This window comes from Clarias gariepinus, chromosome 20, assembly GCF_024256425.1.
Source record: "Clarias gariepinus isolate MV-2021 ecotype Netherlands chromosome 20, CGAR_prim_01v2, whole genome shotgun sequence".
Classification (NCBI taxonomy): domain Eukaryota; kingdom Metazoa; phylum Chordata; class Actinopteri; order Siluriformes; family Clariidae; genus Clarias; species Clarias gariepinus.
The window spans coordinates 16,542,589-16,568,563 of record NC_071119.1 but is presented as its reverse complement, the minus strand read 5'-3'; the positions used below and the strand labels follow the sequence as shown (position 1 = coordinate 16,568,563).

Sequence of the window (25,975 nt, the reverse complement as noted above, 5' to 3'; positions counted from 1 at the left end):
ATCATCAGTTACACAAACAAAGTATACTGTAGGTGTAAAAGACATTTTGGTTTACTGAAGGGGTGCTGTCAGTTTTCAGGTTACAGACTAATTACAGAAAACGTATTTAAACTCTATGGCTCTAATGCAATACTGTGTCTCTTAGAGACCATATTTCATATAGTCCACACCCTGAACGGATTAGATATTGGCATTAACCGAACCCCTTTTAAGTCACTGCATATACAGTACACTCACCAGCCATTTCATCAGGTACAGGCTTGTTAACGCCAATATCTAATCAGCCAATCACAGGTCAGCATCTCGATGCATTTCGTCATGCAGACATGGTCAAGAAAATCTACTGAAGTTCAAACCAAGCATCAGAATGGGGAAAAAGTGACTTCGAACTTTGGTGCCAGATGGGCTGGCCTAAGTATTTCCTAAACTGCTGAGTAAACTACTTGAATTATTACACACAACCATCAACCAGAGAATGAAATGACAACGGAAACTCAAATAATATCTCGTTACAACCGTTGTGAAGAGCACCTCTAAATGCAAAAACATTTAGGTGTGGTCTTCTACTTCTGGGCTACAGAAGCAGAAGACCACACTGAGTACCACTCCTGTCAGCTCCCCAAAATTGGACAACAGAAGATTAGAAAAATGTTGCCTAGTCCAGTAAGTCTTGATTTCTTTTGTAACATTTAAACGGTAGGGTTAAAATTTGGCGTTAACAACACGAAAGTATGGATCCATCCTCTCTTGTATCAATGGTTCCGGCTGGTGGTGGCGGTGTAATAGTGTGAGGTATGTTTTTTTGGCACATTTCTGGTTTCTTTAATACCAACTAAGAACTGGTTATGCCACAAAATACCTTAGTCCTGTTAATGACCATGTCCATCCCTTTATGACCAGTGCATAATGTGCCATCTTGCCAATCTAAAACCATGTCAAATTGGTTTCTTAAACATGACAAAGAGGTCACAGAACTCAAATGGCCTCCACAGTCACCAGATGTTACTGCAGTAGAGCACCTTTGGCATGTGGTAGAACAGGAGATTTGCATGATGGATATGCAGCCAACAAATCTGCATGATGCTATCATGTCAATATGGACCAAAAGCTCTAAGGAATATTTATAGCACCTTGTTGATTCTATGCCATGGAGAATTTCAGTGGTACTGTAGCGCTTTCTCTCTATGATACGCCACATATAACTGTGACTCAAGTCACAGTAGCACTGTATGTGGTTAAAAGCATTAAAGAGTCATGAATACAGAATACTGAGGATGATTTTCCAGTAAAAGGATTTGCTCTGGCCCTCAGCTTTCACAGAGTTGACTTATTAATGAACTGTAGTTTAGACTACAAATGCAATATGGCTATATTGTATGTATCCCTGACCACGTTCTTATGTTAGGCAAATAGATCATAATGCACCTCTGAGAGGCATATGACTCCATTTACACGTGTAATTTGTTACAGATACCACCAATGATCTAATTCCCTGGGATGCAGGTGTAATACCAGCCTAGTTGTTTGGCTTAAAAGGTTTAACCCTTTCAGACTGATATAAATTATACCCCATCTCCTATTTTATAGTCATACTGTTCAATTAGAATTTCCCTATGACATTATCAAAAAAATGATATGCACATTTTTGTGCATATAATGCACATGATTAAACCTGCCTTAACCATCACTTATGTATGTTTCAACACTCGTATGATGTAAAGTAAAATTACAACTGCCATCTTTGTAACCATGAAGTGGATTATTTTCCCATAAGATCATAAGCCCAAAGTGTTTTATTATTTTATACCAAACATTATTATTTTTCCATGACGATGATATTGATACATGACGCTTCTTATATAAAACTTACAGCATTTGGCAGATGCCTAACCCAGAGCGATTTACGGTACATTATCTCATTATACTGTACATCTGAGCAGTTGAAGGTACGGGGCCTTGCTCAAGGGCCCAACAGGAGCAACTTGGTCAATGTGGGGTTTGAACATGGAACCTTCTGAACCGTAGTCCAACACCTTAACCACTGAGCTTCCCCTGAATATAAAGGTACTTCTACCATTAGATCATAAAAATCATCCACCATAAATGTCCTTGTGAATTAGCTGTTACTATTAAAACAATAATATTAGAACAAGTGAATTAATATAATGAATTTGAAATACAGCTGTATATAAAAAAAAAGCTGTTCTGAAAAAAATTGGATTATCACTTATTAGTGTAGGAAAAAAAAAACTTTTCATTACTTTCTCGCCGATTTCAGTTTGAGCTCCTCCGGGAAGTAATTCCAGGTCTGGCTGTAATGCGCAGGCTTCCACTACAGTCTGGAACCTTTGCTCGTCCACTTCTGAGCCAAATAAGATGTTATCCTTTAGGGTAGCGTTTTGAATCCAGGCCTGCTGCGGCACGTACGCGACAGATCCCTGAGAGGAGTGCAAGTGGAAAAGGAGAGAGAAAAGAGAAAACAAGGTAGAGCTTTATTTATGTCTATGTACTGTACACTTTTTCTGATAGCTGACAAACTTGCAGAAATATTTCTCAAGGGATATATAAAAAAAAATCACTTTCATGATTTCATGTGCCCTTTTGTTTTGCAATTGCTTGTCATAAGTGTATCTTTTCATAAGTAACGGTGTACTCATATACAGTATACTGCATACCAATGATTGGTTTGTGTGCATTATTAAATCTGACAGTTCAGGGTTCCTTTTTGCTTGGGCTTTTTTCACCTCTACACATAGACAGACGGTGAAGGCTGATAAGACATGCCCAAGTGCTCCCTTTTAAGCACTTAAAAGCTGAATTTCAACAATGCAATGCAATTCTAATGTTAATCAAGCAACTGGAAATCCTTCTCTAGAGTATTCATGATTCAACCTTTTCAATGGATTCACATACCCTAAAAACTGCACTTTCCCAAACAGTTTATAATGAAGTTGGATAAATGGACAATCATATCTTAGTTAGGAAGTCGAGATCAGAGCACAGGGTCAGCCAGGATACAGCCCTGGAGCAGATAGGGTGGAGCGCCTTGCGTCTACACTACCCTTAATACATTTAAGAAGGAAATGAAATCGTGTGATGATCATGCATTTCTGTGATTTTTTTTCTTTTAAGGACAACATCTATGTTTTTTATATTATTCTTATCATTATAAAAGTTAGTTTGCATGCAAGGTCCCTCTTTGTTCGCCATAAGGAACAGATGGATGATGAATGCTGATGAGGAGGAAGAGGGAGATGACCTGATGAATTAATTCAGCAGACCTTGATTTTGCGCTCGCTTCCTCACTACATAGCAGAGCACACAATAAAGGACAGCTTTTAGATTGCTATAATGACTTTGGCTGTCTTTTAATTATAAAAGGCTTGTCAAGGGAAAAGTTATGTCTTACATTAGGGCCCAAAAAATACAGTATGTATATTAGAGATGGGGACAAAATTGATTGAGGTGTTTAACACAGTTTGTGTGGCAATTTATGCCATATTGATTAATATATATATTTTTAAATACAGTGGAACCTCAGATTGCGAGTAACGCGGTTTGCGTGATTTGAGATTTTGAGATTTTTAATAAATTTTGACTTTGTATTTGTACTAGTATTATGTATCACGCATGCGCTTCTTGTTTTGACGCTGAGCGTCACGTGATCACAACTGAGCCAACGGTTTTTCTCTCTCTTGCGCTGCGGAATTGTGGGTAATCGTCTCCCCTGCTGGGTCTTAGTGTTAGTCTCTTACTTGTATAATCAACATCCATGCACGCGTGTACTGTTTACTATAACACTGTGACCACGTTTGTGCGCGTAAATTTTTTTTTTTTTTATTCAGACACCTGTGCGCATAAACTGAAACACTTATCTGTTGGGATTTATTTTTACTTTTTTTAAAGGGAACATGCAGGTTAACTTGTTTTATTCCTCATTTTTTATTTTGTATTAATCATTTTTATGTATTTATTTTTGGGGGCTGTGGAATAAATAATTTGAGTTTCCATTATTTCTTTTGGGAAAATCCTTTGGTTTACGAGTGTTTTGAAATACGATCCCGCTTCCGGAACGAATTATGCTCGTAACCCAAGGTTCCACTGTAGTTTGTTTTTTTGTATCTTTGCATTTGATTTGGTACAATGTTGCAGTTCATCTATAATCCTACAGGCGGAATGCTTTAAACTAGTCGAGCACTAACAAGCAGTCTGTGATAAGAATTGTAACAAAAAATAAATACATTTTAAATCAGGATATTTAGGAAATCCTAATAATTACTGTATAAAATGGCAATACAAATTAAATCTGCACCTAGGTATCGTGATAAATATTGTATCTGGTGGTTCCTTGGTGATTCCCATGTGTCCAATGTTTGTAAGGTAGGCAAAGGTTGACTTTGATGTTTGACATAGCACACTATGTCAGCATGTCTTGTGATTCATTTGCTCCTAAGGTGATGTAGAAATGATGCAAGCAGTCTTAGTGAAGCTGAAATCTGTTACACTAAGCTTTTAAGCCCATAAGTGATAAAGGGGACAATTTAAGTAAAATTCACACTTTCAGATGTTTAGATGTGAGGAAAGACTATCCTGCTTTTAGTCATTTTTCCATTTTTTTAATTAGACGTTCTCCATCAAATTAGACATTCCCCCTATTGTGATGTCATATACTGTAAGAAAATACCCAGAAATAACAAAATGGCTTACTAAGGGGTATTCTAGCTAGAGCATTCATTAACAGAAACACAACAGATTGTTTTAACCTGCATTATGAATTAGTAAAATATGGGACCTTTAATGTAGGCTTAACGTGGGCAGTTTTCAAAGCGCAACTTTGATCTAAGCAAAGTCAATTTGTTTTATATATTGACACCCACACTTACAAAAGGATATGATTTTTTTAGATCATGATGTTTTACAGCACCACTTCCCTGTTCATACTGGGTTTCGTGCTAAAATAACCAAACTTGCATTAGGTTGAAGTGGTTGAGCTAAAGCTAAATCACCCAGTGGAATTACTCCAGAATAAGGATTAGGAAACACTGATCCATATAAGCAGCATTTCTGAGACAATAAATAATTTGCTGAAAATTGGCTTACTGGCTTCCGACATTTCTGAACCTCTGAGTATTGAAGCGTGTGTGCTAAAGCTTGATAAATGTGAGCGGAGTAATGCACAGACGGCAGCCAATTATCTGCCTCACTACCTTGATGTGGACTGAGCCGGAGACATTTTGCATTTCCCCGAGCAGAGCTGAGATCAGAGACGACTTTCCCGAACCCACCGCTCCTACCACAGCCACTAGGCGACCTGGCTTAATCTCCAAAGACACACTGTATGGAAACACAAAGAGATAGGCTTTTAAAATGCAAAGTTACCTATATCAGTATATAATAATAATAATAATAATAATAATAATAAAGAATCCCATTTTCAACAGCAGAAAAACCTTTTTTAATTACAAATAGATGCAATCCCACATCAAGGTCCTTAAGATGCCTTTGAAAGGTGAATAGGAATTCGAGGTAAAGTATACAGCACACAAAAGACTGCAGTATTTGAGTCTTTACTGATTTTCCAGTAGGATTCAAGCGAGATAACGCACACACTCATAGCAACATGAACACAACATGTCGCCCTTGAAAGAGTTAATTGACCAAAAATAATTGCCAGGGTTTAATTACGCCAGCGTTTGATTGATAATTGCTGTAATTTTAAATTACAGGTGGTTTTTCATACAAAATTAACCGTTCCTCATGTACAGCATGTGATGTAGGTAGAAGTCATGAAGCATTTTCTGAATAAGAAATGTTAGTCGTCTCATGTATCATCTCAGCACACATAAAGTCTTATATTATGGTATGAATTTTTGCAGAATTTTCTTGTTCATTTTTTGTTCAGACTCTGCTGGGCCAGGTGGTTGCTCAGAGGTTAAGGCATTGGATTTCTGATCAGCTTTTCGGAAAGTCCCAGGATCAAAACCCTGGCACCTGTTGGAACCTTGAGCAAGGCCCGTAACCTTTAACTACTCAAATGTATAATAAGATAAAAATGTAAAACGCTGTGGATGAGGGTGTCTCCCAAATTCTGCAAAATAAATCTGTTCACATTAGCAGCCTGGAGTGACTCAATTTTATTTCTTCTTACAGGTCTTTTTTTTTTCACAGCCGCGCACCTTGAATGAGAACTGTCATTCATGTCAGACATGCAAATGATAATTATAATTTTAAAAAATGCATTAAACAATGTGGCTTGTCATGTGAACGTAGACTAAAAACTAGCAGAAATAAATGACTACTGAATCGATGACAAATTGTTACAGCTCTCAGGCTGACAGATGAAAGATAAATAAATAAATAAATAAATACTCACTTCTTCAAAGCGGGTTCGGAATCGATTCCCCAGGTAAAAGTGCCGTTGCTTACACTTACAGCAGTGTCTAAACAATAAAAGGAATAATAATAAATAAATATATTCTAATATCAGTTTCAGTAAACATTTAAAAAATACACATCATATCATTTCCTCGTTCATTTTGTATTATTACACATTTGAACATTATTTACCATTTAAATGTTCCTGACATTTTAAAACTACTCAGTGATAATAAATTGGAAGCAGGTAAATCCAAATCAGCTAGCTGTTAAGCATGCATAGTCAGGGGAACCTATTCAATATGCGTACACACACACACACACACACACACACACACACGTATTCGGACTTTTACAGCACTGTGTTAAGAATTACAGCACTGTGTTAAGTCTTAGGCACATGAAGATCCTTTGAAATAAATAAATAAATAATGAAGATATTTGAAGTTTATCATGAAGTTTCACATATTCCGTGTGGTATACATCCATAAATCACAAGTAAATTTCTTTAAATGTGGCTAATGATGTAAAACATGCTCGTACCCTTCTTGTCACTGTGCTGCACTGCCATTGTGTCCAGATCCTCTCCACCAAGAAACTTCTCCAGCCTCTTTTTAGAGACGACTGTCTATGGTCAAAAGATCAAAGGGATTTTAACTTCATGAAATATGCAAAGCTTAACATGCATCGTGTGTGTGTTAAGTATATACAATATGCATAATATAAATAATGCCCATTAAAACGACAAATTAACAGCTTTAAATATTTAATATTATAATATGAATAAATGTTGTAAAGTATTTTAAAGGTTAATTTACAACAGGCCTGTCGCTGTTAAAGAGGGGTCATGGACAAAAGAAGACTTAAAGAATATTTGAGATATGATCTACAAGAGCTTCGTGCTTGATGTGTACCTGAACAATGGCGGAAATCAGCATGGGGAGCATGGCCAGAGGGAAACGTAGTATGTTGAAGAGAGAGATGGACGTGAAAGCTTTTTGTGCATCCAAGACGTTATCCGGACTGACAGACACAAAAACTGCAAAGGTTGCCAGAGACACCTGCACAAGCACAAATTTCACACAACAACTCGCTCATTTAGAGTCAGTGGGATCATTGTGTCATTCAGGAATATTAGACTAATATTAACATATTGCCATTTACAAAACTAAAATAAATATGTATAATAATAATAATAATAATAATAATAATGCATCTTTAGGACATCCATCAATTAAAGACATTTTCACAATCTCTAGTCAAGCTTCTAAGCCTAGTCCCAGTCACATGATTACTATTGATTTAAAAAAAAATAAAATAAACCAATTCTTAACACCACTCAATCAATTAAATCTGATAATTAAATGATAATTAAATCTGGTTATTTAAAATCTACAATAAAAAATATATACTTAGAATTATAATGACCTTTTCCTTTCTTGTCATATCATTAGTTAATAGACAAACTACTGTACTTACAAAAAGAAAATCAAACATGTTCATAAACGAGTGGCGTTCAAGTCAAACTGGGACTTTGGATTGGGCAGAATAACAGAATATATGAAGTATATGATAGCTAAAATACCTTAATTTCTCTATCTAATCACCTACCACACTAATGCACTTATCACAGTGCTTGAAAATCTAAAACGCTGGCCTCCCAGAAACTCTTTAATGGCACAAACATGTGGAAATGCAAATCAGGACTGTAAATCAGTTATGGCAATAACTCACTGCTGATTAAACATCCTGTATTATGCTGTTTGTAAATGATTGTGTGTGCAGTTCCCTTACACATTCATGTCTTCTGCAAGTTATCTATCAATTTTCAAGGATCTGGTGTTCCACTTAGTGAATGTTCATTGCAGTGGGCTCCGAGCCACCTCAGCCAGGATCATCAAAAGTTTCAATGCAGCCGTACAGTGCTTGAAGTCTTTTGTAAATGCCAATCAATTTTACGCCTTAATTCACGAGAAAGTTTTAGTTCACTAGTCCCAGTTTGCCTTGAGCACCCCTTAATATGAGGATAAAATGTATGAAACTTAAATCCTGTTTAAAAACTCTTGGCACCCACCAGGGCTGGAGCACAGGAGAAGATAAAGGTAGAGACGGATGACAGGTAGGCAAACTTCCTCATCACCTTCAACTCCTTCTCTCTAATGTCTTGAACCTGAGTCTGGAAGGAGGGCTCCCAAGCATAAAGCTTAAGAATCTGCAAAACAATGGGGGAATTAAAACAAAGCTGTGAAAGAGAAAAAGGAAAGGAAAGGGCAAAAACAGGAAGTTAAAGATGAGCACAAAGGGAATAATCGTTAAAGAATCCTCCAGGCACCAGCACAGAGACAGCTGGGTCTAAAAGACAAACAGCTCTCAAGCTGACACCAGGAACTGCAGCTTCTCACCTTTTCAGTTTAGCATAGTCATAATGCCATCGTCTTGTAAACGGCATGATATAATATGACTACTTTGTACATGTTTAAATGAAAAAACATGCCTATAGTTCAGTGCACCAGAATATCAAGTTTCATACACTTAGAAGGTGGCATTATTAGTATATCCAATGTAAAATGAAACAAACCGTGTACCTTGATGCCATTCAGGATTTCAGACATTATTTTCATGCGTTTGTCCTTAAACTTCATGTTTTCCATCTGAAAATGAAAAAGTTGAATTTGAAGTTGTGAGTGAAAAAAGGAGACAGTACATCTTTTTCTTAAGCAGGAACTTATACAGGAATGAATAGAGAGCATCACTGTCTGCTTTAAGACCTGCTCAGACCTTGCGGTGGACAAAAGCTACGAAGATCATTGTTTATTTTTCTTCCAAAACAGCCACTGCATCCCCTGAATTCTCCCACCTGATACACAGGTGCACTAATCAATCCTTTTACAAGACTGATACACACTGCACAGTCAAGTGTTTATATGAAATTCTTTGTTCTAAGCCCTTTGTATTTATTGGCCTGTGTACTTATTGTATATTGTTTATTCACCTCACACCGTTGCCCTTATGCAGGCCCATGCATGCTGCAGGTTCATTGGGAGGTTCTGATATATTCTAATATATATGAGCTATGTATGAGGGGAATGGCAATTGTCATTGTCCTTCCACATTTGTCTCTTCCTTTGTGTTTGTAATTGGTGGCATGGTGGCATAGTGGCTAGTACTGTGATCTTGCACCTCTGGGTCAAGGGTTCAATTCCTGGCTCGGTTAGTGTAGTTTGTATGTTCTGCCAGAGCTTGCCATGTTTTCTCCAAAACCTCTGGTTCTCTCACACAGTCCAAAGACTTGCACATTAGTTAAATTGGCGTTTACAAATTGCCTTTGGTGTGTGTGCCCTGCGATAAATTGGTATATCGTTGTGTGCAAAGAAGATTTTGAGCACAAAACGAGGTACACCTTCTCCAGAGTGTATTCCAGGAGACTATAAGTACAAGACGAGTTACACCCTTTCCAGGGTGTATCCCAGTAAACTTTAAGCACAAGATGGGGTACCTGCTGTCCAGGATGTATGCCTGGAGACTTTGGGCACAAGGTGGGGTACACCTTGTCCAGGATTTATCCATGGAGACTATGGGCACAAGGCAGGCTACACCCTGTCCTGGATGTATCGCTGGAGACTATGGGCACAAGGTAGGGTACACCTTGTCCAGGATGTATCCCTGGAGACTATGAGGACAAGGTGGGGTACACCCTGTCCAGGATGTATCCCTGGAGACTATGGGCACAAGGTAGGGTACACCTTAACCAGGATGTATCCCTGTAGACTATGGGCACAAGGTGGGGTACACCCTGTCCAGGATGTATCCCTGAGGACTATGGGCACAATGCAGGGTATATCCCATCCAGGGTGTATCCCAGGGGACTTTGAGCACAAGATGGGGTACCTGCTGTCCAGGATGTATTCCTGGAGACTATGGGCACAAGGCGGGGTACATCCTGTCCAGGGTGTATCCCAGGAGACTATGAGCACAAGGTGGGGTACACCCTGTCCAGAATGTATCCCTGGAGACTACGGGCACAAGGCGGGGTACATCCTGTCCAGGGTGTATCCCAGGAGATTTTGGACACAAGGTGGGGTACACCCTGTCCAGAATGTATCCCTGGAGACTATGGGCACAAGGCGGGGTACATCCTGTCCAGGGTGTATCCCAGGAGACTTTGGACACAAGGTGGGGTACACCCTGTCCAGAATGTATCCCTGGAGACTATGGGCACAACGCAGGGTACATCCTGTCCAGGGTGTATCCCAGGAGACTTTGGACACAAGGTGGGGTACACCCTGTCCAGAATGTATCCCTGGAGACTTTGGGCACAAGGCAGGGTACATCCTGTCCAGGGTGTATCCCAGGAGACTTTGGACACAAGGTGGGGTACACCCTGTCCAGAATGTATCCCTGGAGACTATGGGCACAAGGCGGGGTACATCCTGTCCAGGATGTATCCTAGGAGACTTTGAACACAAGTTGGGGTACACCCTGTCCAGAATGTATCCCTGGAGACTATGGGCACAAGGCGGGGTACATCCTGTCCAGGATGTATCCCAGGAGACTTTGGACACAAGGTGGGGTACACCCTGTCCAGGGTGTATCCCAGGAGACTTTGCCCCACCTTGTGTCCAAAGTCTCCTGGGATAAGCTCCAGGCCCCCATGACCCTCTATGGAGAAAAATGAATGAATGAAGACTTTTGTGTTTCAGAAGGAATTCCTATCATGCATTTCACCAGTCACATTGTCTTAATTATATTCCCCTGCACCTAGTCTGTTTATATATATAGTGCTTGTCTTAGTTAAGTTTTTGTCCTGTGTCTGTGCTGTTGTCTATTTTGTTAAATTTGCTGTTTACCTTATTGTTTTGTACCTGTTAGTATCTTGTGTTGGTTGTTTTTAGCATTAGCATTAGCATTAGCCGTACATTTAACCTCAGGTCCTAGCTTGTCGCCATTTTTTTCACGTTCCTGCTTGTACTTAGCATTTGTGATTTATATGCTGAAATGTAACTTAATAAACATCCGTCCTCACTCCTCCTTCGTACGTGACAATGATGTAAAAAAACAAACAAAAAAAAAAAAACACTTGACTTAGAGTTCAGTACATCAGTAACTCTGTTGGCTCTGTGCTGTAATGTAAGTTAATTACTCTGAATATTTTGTCCTCATTAAACACCACATCAACGGCAGATGACTCAATTAGAATAAACTCTCGACATTTTGGATGTTTCTTATGCATTAAGTAATTACGCAGCAATACTCTTGCGATTTTAGGCAAAAAGAAAAAAATATTCTGGGCCCCTTTAATTAAATTAAAAGGCTAAAAGTGCTACTGTAGAAATGTGTCACTTCAAAGTTAGTGCAGGATCTTATAGGCTTTTCTAGCAAATATATATATATATATATATATATATATATATATATATATATATATATATATATATATATATAAAAGGATGAATCAATGAAAGCAGTGTTGGTAACTACTTCTTAAATTTAAATATAAATTTTATGTAAAAGTACTCATAAGTGGTTAAAGTTATATATAATACTTTATAAAGCATAAGCATTTTATGTTAACAATTTCTATAAAGGATTTGTCTATGATGACCTATGCTTTAATGATTTGTTAATAAAATGCAGTATAAGCACTTTTTATAATGCATTATATTTCTTATCCCATATTGTAGATTGAAATAATACTTTTAAGATACTAAGATTTCATATGCTTATACCTTATAAGTTGTCATGAGATACAAAATGCTTACTATAACTACGAGAATAACTATGAGAATAATTACTTATTACAAATTACACAACAGTTTCAAAACTAGACTTAAGATGCCATATAATGCATTATGAAGGTATTCATAATATCTTTAACACAACTGTTTTATAAGAAGTGCTGTAGGACAAAAAGAATTGGATTGCTACAGTATATGTTTTCATCATGTTTCGTCACAGCATTAAGTCACAATAATAAAAGTACCTGGAAAGACCTGGATTTGGTGGCCAGTAACCCATTGAAGGGAACCATAAGCAACATCACCAAGAGACCAGCCAGAACTGAAGGCCCCAGTTCAATCCACAGAAATGCTATGGACATACAAATCTGTAATGGGCACGACCAGAGCAGGTGGATAAAGTTGGTGACATCATTAAAGCGGTGAGCATCGGCTGACATCAGATTGACCGTTTCCCCTACAGTCGACTCCTTCCTTGCATTATTAGACATGACCAGTGCCTGAAATAAAAGAAAAAGAGCCATAGAACTGTGCAACCAATGCCACGATATTACAGTTAGACATGAGATTGGCGAAGAAGTTTTTTTGTCTAAAGTCAATTTAGTAACGTCTGAATAACTGACAAGCTCGAAAAGTTGCGGGCTCAGTTGTGGTTCAATGGGTAAGGTTCTGGGTTATTGATCAGAAGGTTAGAGGTACATCCTGAAACACTGCCAAGCTGCCTCTGTTGGTCCCGTAACCACCGCTTTCTGCCACATGGGCGTCGTATCATGGCTGATCCTGTGCTTTGACCCAAAATTTGAAACTTTGAGGCTGAAATATGTGTGAAAAAATATGTTACAGCTGTAAAGTGTATGTGAAAAATGTGAAAGTCCAAAAGGTTTAAGTTAAAGTTTTTAAAAGTGTTCAGTTTTGCCAGATTATTCTTGAATAAAAATTTATTATTATTATTATTATTATTATTATTATTACTTTACAGTGCTGTGAAAAAGTCTTTTCAGATATTTTTGCAGATTTGTCACAAAATTTTGAATGTGCACATCAATAGGAACACCTGTACACCTGCTTATTTAAGCAGATAATCAGCATGATGCATAGAATTATGCAGATACAGGTCAAGAGCTTCAGTTAATCAAACATCAGAATTGAGAAAAAGTGTGATCTCTGTGACATTAACCATGGCTCTGTTTGTTGTGGCTCAGTTAAGTCTGACCTTTAAATACTGATGTTTGCAATTTCACTTAACAGTTTGTTTTTTAAAATATAATTTAGGTAATGTTTTACTTTTATTATAAAGGGATCTTATTTAATGTCAGAAAGTCATTCGGTTTCTACATTTGTTTCATGACTAATTTTTCGTACTGCTCTTTTGGTATTTTATTTTATTAAATAAATTATTTATAGTATAAATTATTGTATTATTTATTTCACCATTGAACCAGACAAAGTGCCCAGGGAACAAAATTAAGGGGAAAAAAACAGTGTAAAGCCATAGAAATATCACACTTATGAAGATATTATAAAGTGATATAAATTAATGATATGATAAAAGATTTGTGTACCTTCTTATACACCACTGCCATGATCGCTGTGCGTACTTGCATACCCAAAGTAAAGCAGCGCTGAAAATACTGCTGGAGGAACAAGGACTGGAGAACTGCCACAACCAAGAGCAGCACAGCATAAACATAACCCCACCATGTAAAAATGGATTTGTCTTGAGTAAAGGATATCATAACTCTGGAAAATATATATATAAAATTCCAAAAATTATATATTATATATAAAATAAAAAAGTGGTGATATTTCATAATTTTTTTTTACACTGTATCTCCATGCAAGTGGCATATTGTAAAAGCTTTACAAAACATAACCTCAAAGCAGAAGTGTCTCTTTTAAAGCTTGAATGTGTGTAAACCATTAAGTATATGACGTGACTCACTTGAGCAGCTGTGGACTCACAAAAGAAAGAAGGTCCTGTAAGAGCTTATAAAAAGCAGACTCTATAAGTACCCATTTAAAGCTTTTCAGAATAGTGGGCACCAGCCATGAGTCAGGATAATCTGAAGCACTGTCTTTGTCTTTCTTCTTTTTCTTCTTCTTTTTTACCTCTTCCCCCCTTTCCTCCTAATATCAAAAGATAAAAACAAATGTTGAATCACGAAGTTGAACTCTTTAAAAGCTCAGATGCTTTCCAAGGAATTGTGCAATAAAAACGAGATGCTCAGGTCTGTAACCTGAAGAAGCCTTTCCTATCTTCCTATAAACAAGCTTCATGATGTCCAATCATAATCATATGATATATCATAAATACTATAGTATATATGACGTGGTCTTAGATTTATACTAATGGTTTGGATTGCACCAGACAATAATGCGTACAGTTATTTAATAATTTTAGATTATAACCTCATTTTATATTGACAAGGCATTCCTCAACAGTGTAACAAATAATTCAGGTTCCCAGTCCAACCATCCAACGTAATTACCTCAATCAGGATTGGAATCCCAGCAATGTTAATCTAAATTTAATTTCTTATTTATTATACTTTCTAATGCAACCCCAGGTCATATAAGAGGCTTGTGCAGTGGATACTATGCATGATGGGTACATCGCTCTCATGCACTTCGCTTCTTACTCTGACATACCCATCGCTTTGATATAGGATCAATCCTGACTCATTAGACCACATGATCTTTTTCTTTTTTCATTGCTTAAAAGTTCAATCTTCGTGCTCCCAAGCAAAATATAGAGTTTTTCTGATTAGTCTTACTTATGGCCACACTGGTGATTAGTCCCAATTCTACAGTATAATCTCTGGTTACATTGTGCCTATAGAAATGCCTTTACTTTCACTATAAAACAGGTGTGATGTCTAATGTTGATTTTTTTTTATTTAATTTTTTTTATGACGCAACTTGCCAAAGTCATTTGCATTGCAAAGAGTATTTTCATCATGCTCATTTGTTTTCCCATGCAGTTGACAGGTACAGTATGTACCATTTTTCCATGTTTTTATAATGCGTTGGACAGTTTTAAAGATACAGTATCTTTGTGCTTAAAGGCCAATAATTTCACCATTCTGACCTGAATTCATATTTACTAGTAACCAAGACACCCTATAATGAACTCATAATTATTAATAAAATGTATCATACATTATTATTATGCAGTATATTAAAAGATCAGTTGCACTGCTTTAGTACTAAGTTGTCAAATTCGACTGATCAGAAAGCAGTGATTGATTTTCTATGAAGGATATTTCAATGGTTTAAAAAAAAAAAAAGGAAAACGTACATCGACCTGGTTAAACAAGTGTGCCCACACCTCAATAATACTTGATTAAAGTGCCGCATGCAATACAACGCTCAGTGTTTTGGGCTTCTTGATTTGGCCCCTTCTTTTAGCTTCTTCTGGAAAAAAAGCAATTCTCCAGATCTATCAAACTGCAAGGCGGTCTCATGTGCACAGAGCTCTTCAAGTCACTTGTCAATGGTATTTAGCTTGGATTTGTGCTTTGGGTCTTTATCAAACTGGGTGGTGAAATTTCTCTTCTTTTTCGGATGTCTAACACGTTTAAGAGATGGTCTCATCAGACTATAGCACATTACGCCAGATGGTATGGGGGAAATGCTTTTGTCTAAACATATTAGAAAAGGCTGTGCACACATGCTGCTTGGTGTGTTTTTTTTTTGTTTGTTTTTTGTTTTTGTTTCACATTAATGATATTGGCTGCTTTATCAGAGCTGTTTCGGCTGCTCTTTTCGATGCCACAGCGGACTATCCAATCCAAACACGACTTGGCACAGGTTTAACACTGGATGCTCTTCCTGATGCAACCCTTCCATTTTATCCGGGCTTGGGACAAGGACTGCAGCCAGTGGTTGGCGTTAAGGCATTGGCTGGAAATTCAATTTTATTTGTATAGCGCTTTTACCAATTGACCTTGTCGCAAAGCAGCTTTACACAATCAAAAGAATTATCGAAGTTTGCATGAAATGTGAATGTGAATGAATCAAAATGATAAGATTGTCCCTGATGAGCAAGCCAAGGACACCAGTGACAAGGGCAAGGAAAAACTCCCTGAGATGACAATAGGAAGAAACCTTGAGAGAAACCAGACTCAACAGGGAACCCTTTCTCATCTGGGTGATAACGGATAACAGAGATTGATCTGCATTATACTATGTGTTAGGAGGCTGGAAGATCGGTATAACAGAAGATCTGTTCAAGTTACTATGGATTCCGGTTCGAATTAAAGAGTATAAGTAAAACAAAAAACTAAAAAGATCTGAAATAATTTATCTAGGTTTAATTGGTTTTAGACCAGATCTGAATTCCTGATAACACAAGTGTAGTGGCATACGAGACAATTCCTTTACCATGACCAAGACGTCGTGACTGACTCCCTTGGCCAGGCCATTCTGGTCACGATCAGACTTCGGTGACGATTTTTTCTTCTTGCTCTGTTTCTTTTGTAATCGTTGCCGAGCTTTCCTTAGCTCTTCTTTCATGATGTCCTCAAACTTTTGGCTGACGTAGCCTGTGCTGTCCTCCTCATTTAACTCCCACATGTCCTCCTGCACCAGTGGCCTTCTGTAACCATTGAGGACCATCCTTGATAGGGAAGATAATCAGGATACAGTATATATTTAATGGATACCTTATTAAGGGGAACATGTATAAAACATTGCCATCCATCCATCCATCATCATGAATGATAGTTGTTTACAATTTACTGACACACAGTGGATAAGTTTATCTACTCATTTAAACTTAAGTATAGAGAAAAACGATTGTGTCTTGTAATCAAGAAGAGACAAAGTAAAGATTTAAACACACTCTCAGACGAAGCCAAGACCATACTGTATTTAGTGGGACCAGCGAATATGAAAAAAAAGGAATGTACAACCAGAAATGCCAATAAATTAAATGAAATCTATGGAAATGTCAGAAAATGCCTCCAGTTCAAAGAACAACCGTGAAATAACCTTAATCTACAGCTCCTGAGAAAACCTCCTGGTTCAGCTTTGAATGCAAAACTTCTTCCCATAATGATATTCCAAAAATACCAAAAGCATATAAAGCATGTAAAAGACAAACTTGCTGCTTTGTTAATCCATATATTAATCACAAATTAAAAACAGAGAGTAAGCTTCAAAGTGCTTCAAAGAACAAGCAGTTTTTGATCAGATTTTTTAATTTAATACAATGATTGGCTCCCAAAATGATGTAATACTTACAATATTAAATGAACAATGGTCTTCTTTAATTCAACAAAGGAAAAACATGTTAACATAGTACTAATTAAATGACTCTCTACATCTTCAGTTGATTCATTAATTTAGTTTTTGAGTGAAAGCATTAATTAGGGTGTGCATATGAATTAGAGACTGAAAAGTCATAGTGCAGCGATGAGGTTTTGTAGCGAATAAATTAAGCAGATCTAAAGAAACAGAACTCCTACCAGTCGAACCAGCTGAAAGTGACTCTGCTAAGAAATGAAGCACCGGCTTCAGGGTTCTACAGATGTAAGAAGAAAAATCAACCATTGCCAAGTTTATATTTATTTAAAAAAATCACAAATTTGTGCATTTTCATTTTTAAAAATCGATACAAAAGATATCAGAAGAAACATGTACCTTTTTTGCCATCTCTTTAAGGCCAGGTGGAACATCAGCAATGGCTGATAAAACCAAAGCCACCAGCTGGAGTGCGTAGGAGATGTAGAAAAGAGAGAACCTGGGAGGATCTGCTATGGTTTCCTAAAAGAATAGACAAAAATTGCCTCACAACCACAAACGAACACAAAAATGCTTTCCACCTTAAAAAACCCACTGATGATCTGCAATAGTACCTGGTTTAATGCATCTCGTAAAAGGGTCTGGAAAGGAAAGATTTCACAGATGACCAACAGCAGCCAGAAGAGAAAGAGGCTTGTGGAATCGACGGCTCTCTCTTTGCGGCGTACACCTTCCTGGATGAGCATTACCAAAACCTAGAAAATCGAAATGTGCATGGTGAGCACATACACTTCAAACTTTAATTAAAGTCTGGCCACTTTCATTTAAAAATGAACATCTTATACAGAGTCGCGAGGGGCCTGAAGCCTATCCCAGGAGACTTAGGGCATGAGGTGGGGTACAGCCTGGACAGAATGCTAATCCATTGCTGGGCACACACACATTCACACACTATGGGTAATTTGGGAAGGATAATTAGTCTAACCTGCATGTTTTTTTTTTTGGACAGTGGGAGGAAACCAGAGTACCCTGAGGAAACCCACCAAGCAGGCTGAGAACATGCAAACTGCAGGTACACACAGCCAAGGGGGGAATCAAACCCAGACCCTGGACGTGCAAGGTGACAGTCTAGTAAACACTTAGCCACTTTATTGCCTGAACATATTACATTGTGTACTTTTACTTTTGAATGCATTGTGTTCATACTGGAAAAAACAACTGAACAGTTCACACCTACCAGAAGATGAGAAACCTAATGTCTAATACAAATAAGGAGATCACTCCGCCACGGATGCCAACTATTTCAGCAGCCATTAAGGGCTTTTAAATCAAACCTTTTTTCTCTGCATGCGTTGCAGTCTGAGAAAACACATCAGGTGTCAAACTGCCTGAAAATCTAAAAGCAGTAAACTGCCTGAAATGGCAAGCAGTCTCTTGTTGTATAATACTCCAACATTCACACAATATATTTCAGACGATTGTGTGCTTCCAACTTTATAGGGAAGAACTGCATATGGATGTGATGTTCAGGTGTCGGCGATCGAGCGTATTGTATTTCATGTCGTTCATATCATTCCAGGCAGTGCCATGCTCTCTGTGCTTCCATGCAGTGAGTGCTAATTTGCATACCTGAGATTTAACATGCCGGTATTGATTACTAGAGCAACAGTGCATTCTGTCTTTGTCTGTGCTGGTAGGTGGTACAATAGCATGAATTTTAATCTTGATTTGTTTTCCCCTGTTTTGATGAAAGGTTTTATTTGTGCTACCAGTTTTTCAGTGCAAAAGCAAGTATACCCTTTAAACCGTTCTTCTGTATAAAACGTGTGCCTTTATCTTTTCACTATCTATTAGAACAGATCATGGTTACTAAGGAGTCATTTAAGATATGTGTGCAATAACTGTGCATTTGCATAAAGCTGTCTAAAATCTCGTTAGCTAAATGTGATATTTCTGAATATTTCTTTATTTTTTTTTGAAGGTAAGAAGATTTTTTTTAATCATTCATCAAAAAGATCATCATTAATAATTTAATTTTAAGAAAGTCTATACTTTTTCAATCTATACAGCCTAGCGCTGTGCAAACATCTTGAACCACAAGGCATTTCTGATATATTTCTGAAAGTCGGACATTCTTGTATTTTAGTCTTGAGGAACGGTTCTCCAGTATTCCTCTCATTTTGGTCTGGTCCCCTTTTTTACAACAATGTTAAGGCATGAACCAGTGAAAAAAAGGTGCAGATGATGACAGATGATCAGGCCGGTGATTAGTTTACTGGTGATGCTGAATGCTGAGTGGTTGGAACAGACGAGAGGGGAAATGAGGTTGCTGCTGAGGTTGGTGTTCCATAAACAATCAGTTTTTAAATTGTATCTTAAGCCACTTTGCAGCCTGTGACAGTAAAACATTTGTTCTCATTTCATTACTTTAATCTACATTATGTAATTTAGCACGAATGAGGAAGGACTTTTGCACAATAGTAGAAAAAATATCGATATTTCAACATTGAAAAGGACAGTATTTACTGGCTATCACATATAGGGACATTTACAGTTAATGCAAAATATAACTGTCAGGTGCTACATACAGTACACACTATAGAACATAGTAACATTGTTCGAGTGTACAGTATGGTGTATGGAAAGGTTTAGGCAACAAACAGACAAAATATTAAATAAATTCAACTTATCCTGCATACACTATTTATTTTATATTAAGCAAATCTACAGCAAGATTAAAGATTAAGATTTGGAAATAAAAAATATGCAATTTTAACAATAATGAAACTTTTTCTCATATTAAAAATCAATAAAAATGTGCAGGTGCATATGACTATATTTAGTTTTCTTTAGCAATTTAAAATAATGTATTTAAAAAATAAGATTTGAAATTGAAATTAAAATGAAATCAAATTTCCATATGTATGATTAAAAAAGGAACCTTCGGAAAAATAAAGCTTTCCAAGCTTTTGCTTAAGCGGTGATAATCCTAATTTAGTATGTCTAGCTGTAAAGTGTAATCTAAAGATTTGAAGATCTGAGCCACAGCTGATCTTCAGCTTACCCAAGAGACTGCAAACAGCACAGGATTAACATAAAGCACAGTTGAAATGATTTTATCCCCTGAATCATCTGTCGGTCCGTAATGTTCAGCAAGTGTAACAGCAAGTCCAGAAATAGCCGTCAAGAACAGAAGTCCTGTTACAACCTGATGAAAAAAAAAACAGAATAATTAAGTGTCGATACGCACAAAAAGACCCTGATAGAACTTTTTATTTTGTTGCAGCTGCAAAGCCCAGTGAGTGAAGGACTGATAAACAAAATCTCACCAAACATGTTTTCATAAGGATTAGACGTTTGAGCCAGAATAATGTGAATAAAGATATTGTGGACAGGCGTACATATTTCATCTATCTGTTGGATCAAATCATTTGAATTCTCTGTGAAGAATCAAGTTATTCATCGGTTGACTGGGGACACATCTGGCCTGTGTTATGGCACAAACTGTTTTCTCTCTGGAGGCAGTACTTATGCCTATTCATATAAATGACAGGTTGAAAAACATCTACTGTACCTGCTTGCTGATGTAGAGGTTGGACAATGGAGATTTAGGAGCTTTTTTCTTGAATAGTCTGGCCAAGTGTATGGGAGCACAAAGCCACAGGAATCCCAGAGGCACCCATACTAACACCGTTCTCTCCACACACACAGGCAGGTCCGGATCCGTGCGATTCAGGAATGATTCATTCTAAAACAGGTATATATATACAGTGCACATGAAAAACATACATTCCAAAAATCTTGCTAAAATATTACAGAAATGATTGGGAACCAATGGAGGAAGACCAAAACAGTTGTTTTTTGTTACCCAATATTTATTGTGCATCAGTGGAATCCAATTGTCCAATGAAATATGTAATGTGTTTTGTAAAATATGTGTAATTAAATATGTTGTAGTAAGAAGTCACTGCTTGTCCACATATTGCATACTGGATTTATCGGTACATCATAACTGATTCTTACCGAACAGAATCCAGCATAGTGTCAAATAATTATATATACTGTATATAGGCGCAGTTAAAGTTGCCATGGCAATGTTGGGCTTTCAATGATTTCTTTAAACTGGTCATTTACTGGTGGAAAAGAACCAGAAATTAGACATGCATATATCAAAAATCTAAACATACCACTTAGATTATTAACTCAGTGGCGCAGAAAGTCCTGAAATGTCTTTTAAATTGCCAAACACTTTGTTCAACTTCCCATTAGTGATCATGATTGACAACAGCTAGTAGCTTCTCTGTGCCAGCATAAAAAGGGTTCTTTTAAGAGCACTCTTTGGACTGACCAACACATACAGTACAGTAGTACAGCTCACTGCAGATCTGAGGAGAAGGGTGTTAGATTTACAGTCAGGAATGGCTTTAAAAAAATGGAATGCAACTACATATAATTGGGGGCATGTAGCCACTTTGTCAAGAAGAAACACCAGTGCCACTTTCTACAGCTCAGTGAGTTTTATATTTCTGTGGACTGAAAACTGCCACACAGGAAAAAAACCCAGCACCTTTAACCTTGAAGCTGACCACGTGGACAATCCACTTTCCAGAGCAAAGTTTTAACCATTGATGTATGGAGGCGTAAAAAAAACAAACAAAAAAAAACCCCATTCAACAATGCTAGTGTTAAGCATGGTGGTGGTAGCATCATAAAAGTTATAGCTTTTTTGCTGCCAAAGCACGTTGTGCATTGACTTTTTATTTTGATTTCTGAAAATATGTCTTAAAGACATTTTCTCAGATTTTTTCTTCTAATAAAGAAAAAGACAAGTGTAGTTAAAAAAATATTGGAAGGCCGATATTGCTATGACATTCATGTTCATGATGCATGTATCTAAACTTCTAACTGAATCTGTAAGTACTTAATAATTCTTTAATTAAATTAATGCTGCATTCAGCATTAGATTGAATGTCGGGATAAGAGTAAGAACTCACCACATGGCATTTAACAAATTGTTCAGTTTAATCATTGAAAAAAAAACATTAGACTTCATATCTTTATCATGAATTATGAATCATTCACATAATGCATTACAGTACAAGTACTGTTCATTGCTTTCTGTAGGAAGTTAGTGGCACTGATTAATAGGTGGGCTCTGAACTGAAGTGCGCAAATCCCAGCAGCAGTAATTTGCCAGAAAGCAGTCTTTAACTTTACTCTGCGCGGCTTGTAATAAAAGCTTTGGATGAAAGCATCAGCCAATTCCGACAATGCAAACGATTTAAGTGTGTAATTCAGAAGCCCACTGGGATTTTACTGTGCACTCGTAGTTTTTGCCACTGCTAAAATACAAAGATCATTAAGTGTTTGGTAACCTTTTGTACAAGCAAACAGTAGGTTGTGCTCCAAAATTATTGGCACCCTTCATAAAAATGAGGAAAAAACATTTATGTGCTCAACAAATTGGAAAATCTATTTAGCTTTATTTATATCAAAGCAGAAAAACAACATTATTGCCTTTAAATGTGTCAAGGTTTGTGGGGATACTATATAAATATCAGTTCTTTGTGTAAAATTTAATACATCAAATTTCACATTTAATTTCACACTAAATGTTATTTAAATTAATTTCTTTTTCCGTATTTATAACATCTGTTGTGAAGGCACTGTGGCATAAAATAAACTCTGTCTTGACAATTGCTTTCAAAGGAAAAGCATCTGATTCCCCACAGTGAAAAATGTGCCGGTGGATCTGTGATGCCTTTGACGCACTGATATAATGTCTTATGTCTTTTGTCCCCCGTGGTTTTTTTCTATAGAATCCAGTGTGTATTTGTACTGACTCTGTTGTCTTATCCTCCCGCGCTGCTTGTTTGTCACACTGCCTGTGTTTTTTCACGGTTCTGAATGTTTGACGTTATGTTTAATGTTGCACACTGGCACCAAACCAAAGGCAATTTCCCTGAGGCAATAAAAAAGTTTGTATAATTCTGAATCTTACAGTAGCATTTGGAACATAAAATATTGAGTCTTTACCTTAGAAAATATCATAACAAAAATACTTTACTTAAAAAAAAAAACATTATTCGTAAAATATGTATATATTAAGCAGGTTTAATTTTATGTATACTGTAAAATATATATATAAATACATATAAAAAATATATATTTTCAGGTGTATATATATATTAAACCTGAAAATAGAGCTTAAAAACTTATAGTACCATGTGATTTGCAAGATTTTGTTGCAAACTCATGGTCCAAAGGTAGTCTTAGGTAGTTTAGACATAATTATCAACACAGCATAGCTTTGACACAGTCATTCATTTCATACTACTATATATCTTAATTATCAACATGATTTTTACCTCTTCCTTATTTAAGCGTTCCTTAACATATGTTGAAGAAGTAAAGTATTCTCATTGTTCTTAATGCTTCTTAAAAACATACATAAAGCAAATATTTTTGTATTCTGTGTTTTAAAATACAGTGGGTGAAGAAAGTATTGAACCTTGATTAATAAATCAGTTAAAAAAGTGAAATGAGTGCATAAATATATACATACACGTGTATATACAATATATAATTTTACTATGAACTAATCAAAAAAAATTAAAGTCTAAGTTGTATTTTTACCTTAAAACATTTAGACTTATATTTCATTTAAATTTTGTTATTCGCTTGTGGAAAACAATCCGTTTTATCAAGAATAGGGAGACTTTCAAAACTCACAGTTCATTTTTTTTAGATTATAAAGAAAGCATGCAGTAAGAATTACTTTTTGGAACTACACTATAGTATAGAGTGATTTAGTTTTCACATAACTTAGAATGCACTTTAATAAGCAACATGTGGTTGTGGTTGAAATACAGCAGGGAACTTCAGGTTTATATCGTAATGTGCCGGTTTAGTACCATGTTAAAACTTTTTATCCTTAAAAACATGTTTATATTAAACCTAAATCCATAAATCCATCCAAGTATGTTTGATCTCAGTGTATCATTCTGTGCATGTTATTATTTTTATACATTTTAAACTTTTGACTCATTTTCATGAAATGTGCCAATAATTCTGTAGGACTTTACGTTAAAAAACGTTACTTTTAATTACTACTCTAAATTACTTTGTGATGTCGATGTTTACAGTAGAAAATCGATAGTGCCTTGATAGTACTGTACCATGTGACTTGCGAGCTTTCGTTACGTACTAAATTGCAAACTCATGCTCCAGAGATAGCAGGTGAAGTCATGCCCATCATGGCTCCTGCTTGGTCATTATTATCAACATGATTATAAACTGAACTCTCTTGATAAGCAAATATCATTTGGTGATTATTAACTCTAGAATTTTCTATAATATATAACTTTACAGACTCTGATTAAGTTATTTATTATATACAAATCCAAACCTTCCTATCAATGTATTATTTATGTTAAATCAATTTTTGTCAAACCCCTCCCTATCAATTTATAATTTTTGTTAAATCATAAATGTTAAAATTATGAAATTATGAACATGTACTATTATGGCTTGAAAATTGGAATGACTAAATATTAAAACATTACACCATTAATTTTTTATTTATATTTTCAGAGGTCTCAATAATCAATCCTTAAGAACACAATAGAAAACGCTCTTTTAAAATAAAACCGCTTAAACATAAAAACACTTGGTTTTACTATACACTGAAGAATATCATAAACTTATCCTATTAAATTATATCATAATCTCCATAAACTCATAGAACCTCAAGTGTATTACAATATGTGGATAAATTGCTTATAATTCATTAATAACTAAGTATTAATGAAGTCCAACAATGAAAAACATACCACAAGCAGTGACTTTCATTTCTTTTGTATAAATACAAAAACAGAAAAATTACACCATAAAACAAAATACTGCCGAAGTGTGAAATTATGATAAACCAAAAAATAGTCTTTCAAAGCTCACCCAGAAAGTTGACCCACAGTACTCATCCAGAGTAGCAGACATAGTTTCTCCCCTCTCGCCGCTAAGGATCTGAGTGAATAGAGGCGCTGATCCCTCTAAGCAGCAAATATACAGTAATCTCTGATAGCGATTCTTACAGCTTCCCAGACATTAGGGTTTTGGAGGACTTTTCACAAGCGTTTTAGAGTTTGTAAGCGTAGCTCCCGTTAATGCTTAACTCCGCTCTGCTGTGGGGTGGTTGCTAACTTTTGAGCTAGTTACCATCTTATCAGCCATAAACCTCCAGAAAAAAAAAGTTGCCGTTGATTGCTGATGATCCAGTTAATGCTTAACTCCATCTTCGTCTTAGGCAATCACAGAATCACTACAGAGTAATAAAATGATCAGACATCGTTACGAAGAAACTCTTTCCCTGTGCCTGAGAAAAAATTATGATATTGAGGCGACAAGATCGCTGTCCAGTGTAGTGTGGTATGTTTTTGCAGCTCACGAGTTTAAAGTTCAAAATGATGGTGACTGTATGAGAGGAAGGAAGAACAACGAGAGAGCAGTGGGTGGGAGGGAGAGAAAGAGAGAGAGAGAATGTTTGTTATTCGCTTCCCCTCATTCATGTCTCCTGAACCTCAAGCTTCAGAGCTTCAGGGCATTGGGTGGGAGACTTCCTCAGT

General features: G+C 36.6%; 1 protein-coding gene across 1 annotated transcript in view; it reads right to left on the bottom strand.

The window, feature by feature from the left end:
- The window catches only part of abcc2 (ATP-binding cassette, sub-family C (CFTR/MRP), member 2), a 54,949-nt gene extending 29,191 nt beyond the window's left edge, over positions 1 to 25,758 (bottom strand). The window contains exons 1-17 of the mRNA XM_053479728.1: positions 25,308 to 25,758; positions 20,929 to 21,102; positions 20,419 to 20,562; positions 17,969 to 18,109; positions 17,754 to 17,876; positions 17,579 to 17,634; positions 16,494 to 16,728; positions 14,053 to 14,237; positions 13,673 to 13,850; positions 12,356 to 12,610; positions 8,961 to 9,026; positions 8,450 to 8,587; positions 7,290 to 7,436; positions 6,919 to 7,003; positions 6,374 to 6,440; positions 5,208 to 5,334; positions 2,262 to 2,438 (exon numbers count right to left, since the gene is read on the bottom strand). Of these exons, the coding sequence (XP_053335703.1) occupies positions 2,262 to 2,438; positions 5,208 to 5,334; positions 6,374 to 6,440; positions 6,919 to 7,003; positions 7,290 to 7,436; positions 8,450 to 8,587; positions 8,961 to 9,026; positions 12,356 to 12,610; positions 13,673 to 13,850; positions 14,053 to 14,237; positions 16,494 to 16,728; positions 17,579 to 17,634; positions 17,754 to 17,876; positions 17,969 to 18,109; positions 20,419 to 20,562; positions 20,929 to 21,102; positions 25,308 to 25,349 (2,340 nt within the window). The 5' untranslated portion in view covers positions 25,350 to 25,758. The remainder of the gene's footprint in view (positions 1 to 2,261; positions 2,439 to 5,207; positions 5,335 to 6,373; positions 6,441 to 6,918; positions 7,004 to 7,289; positions 7,437 to 8,449; positions 8,588 to 8,960; positions 9,027 to 12,355; positions 12,611 to 13,672; positions 13,851 to 14,052; positions 14,238 to 16,493; positions 16,729 to 17,578; positions 17,635 to 17,753; positions 17,877 to 17,968; positions 18,110 to 20,418; positions 20,563 to 20,928; positions 21,103 to 25,307) is intronic.
- Positions 25,759 to 25,975: the final 217 nt, after the last annotated feature.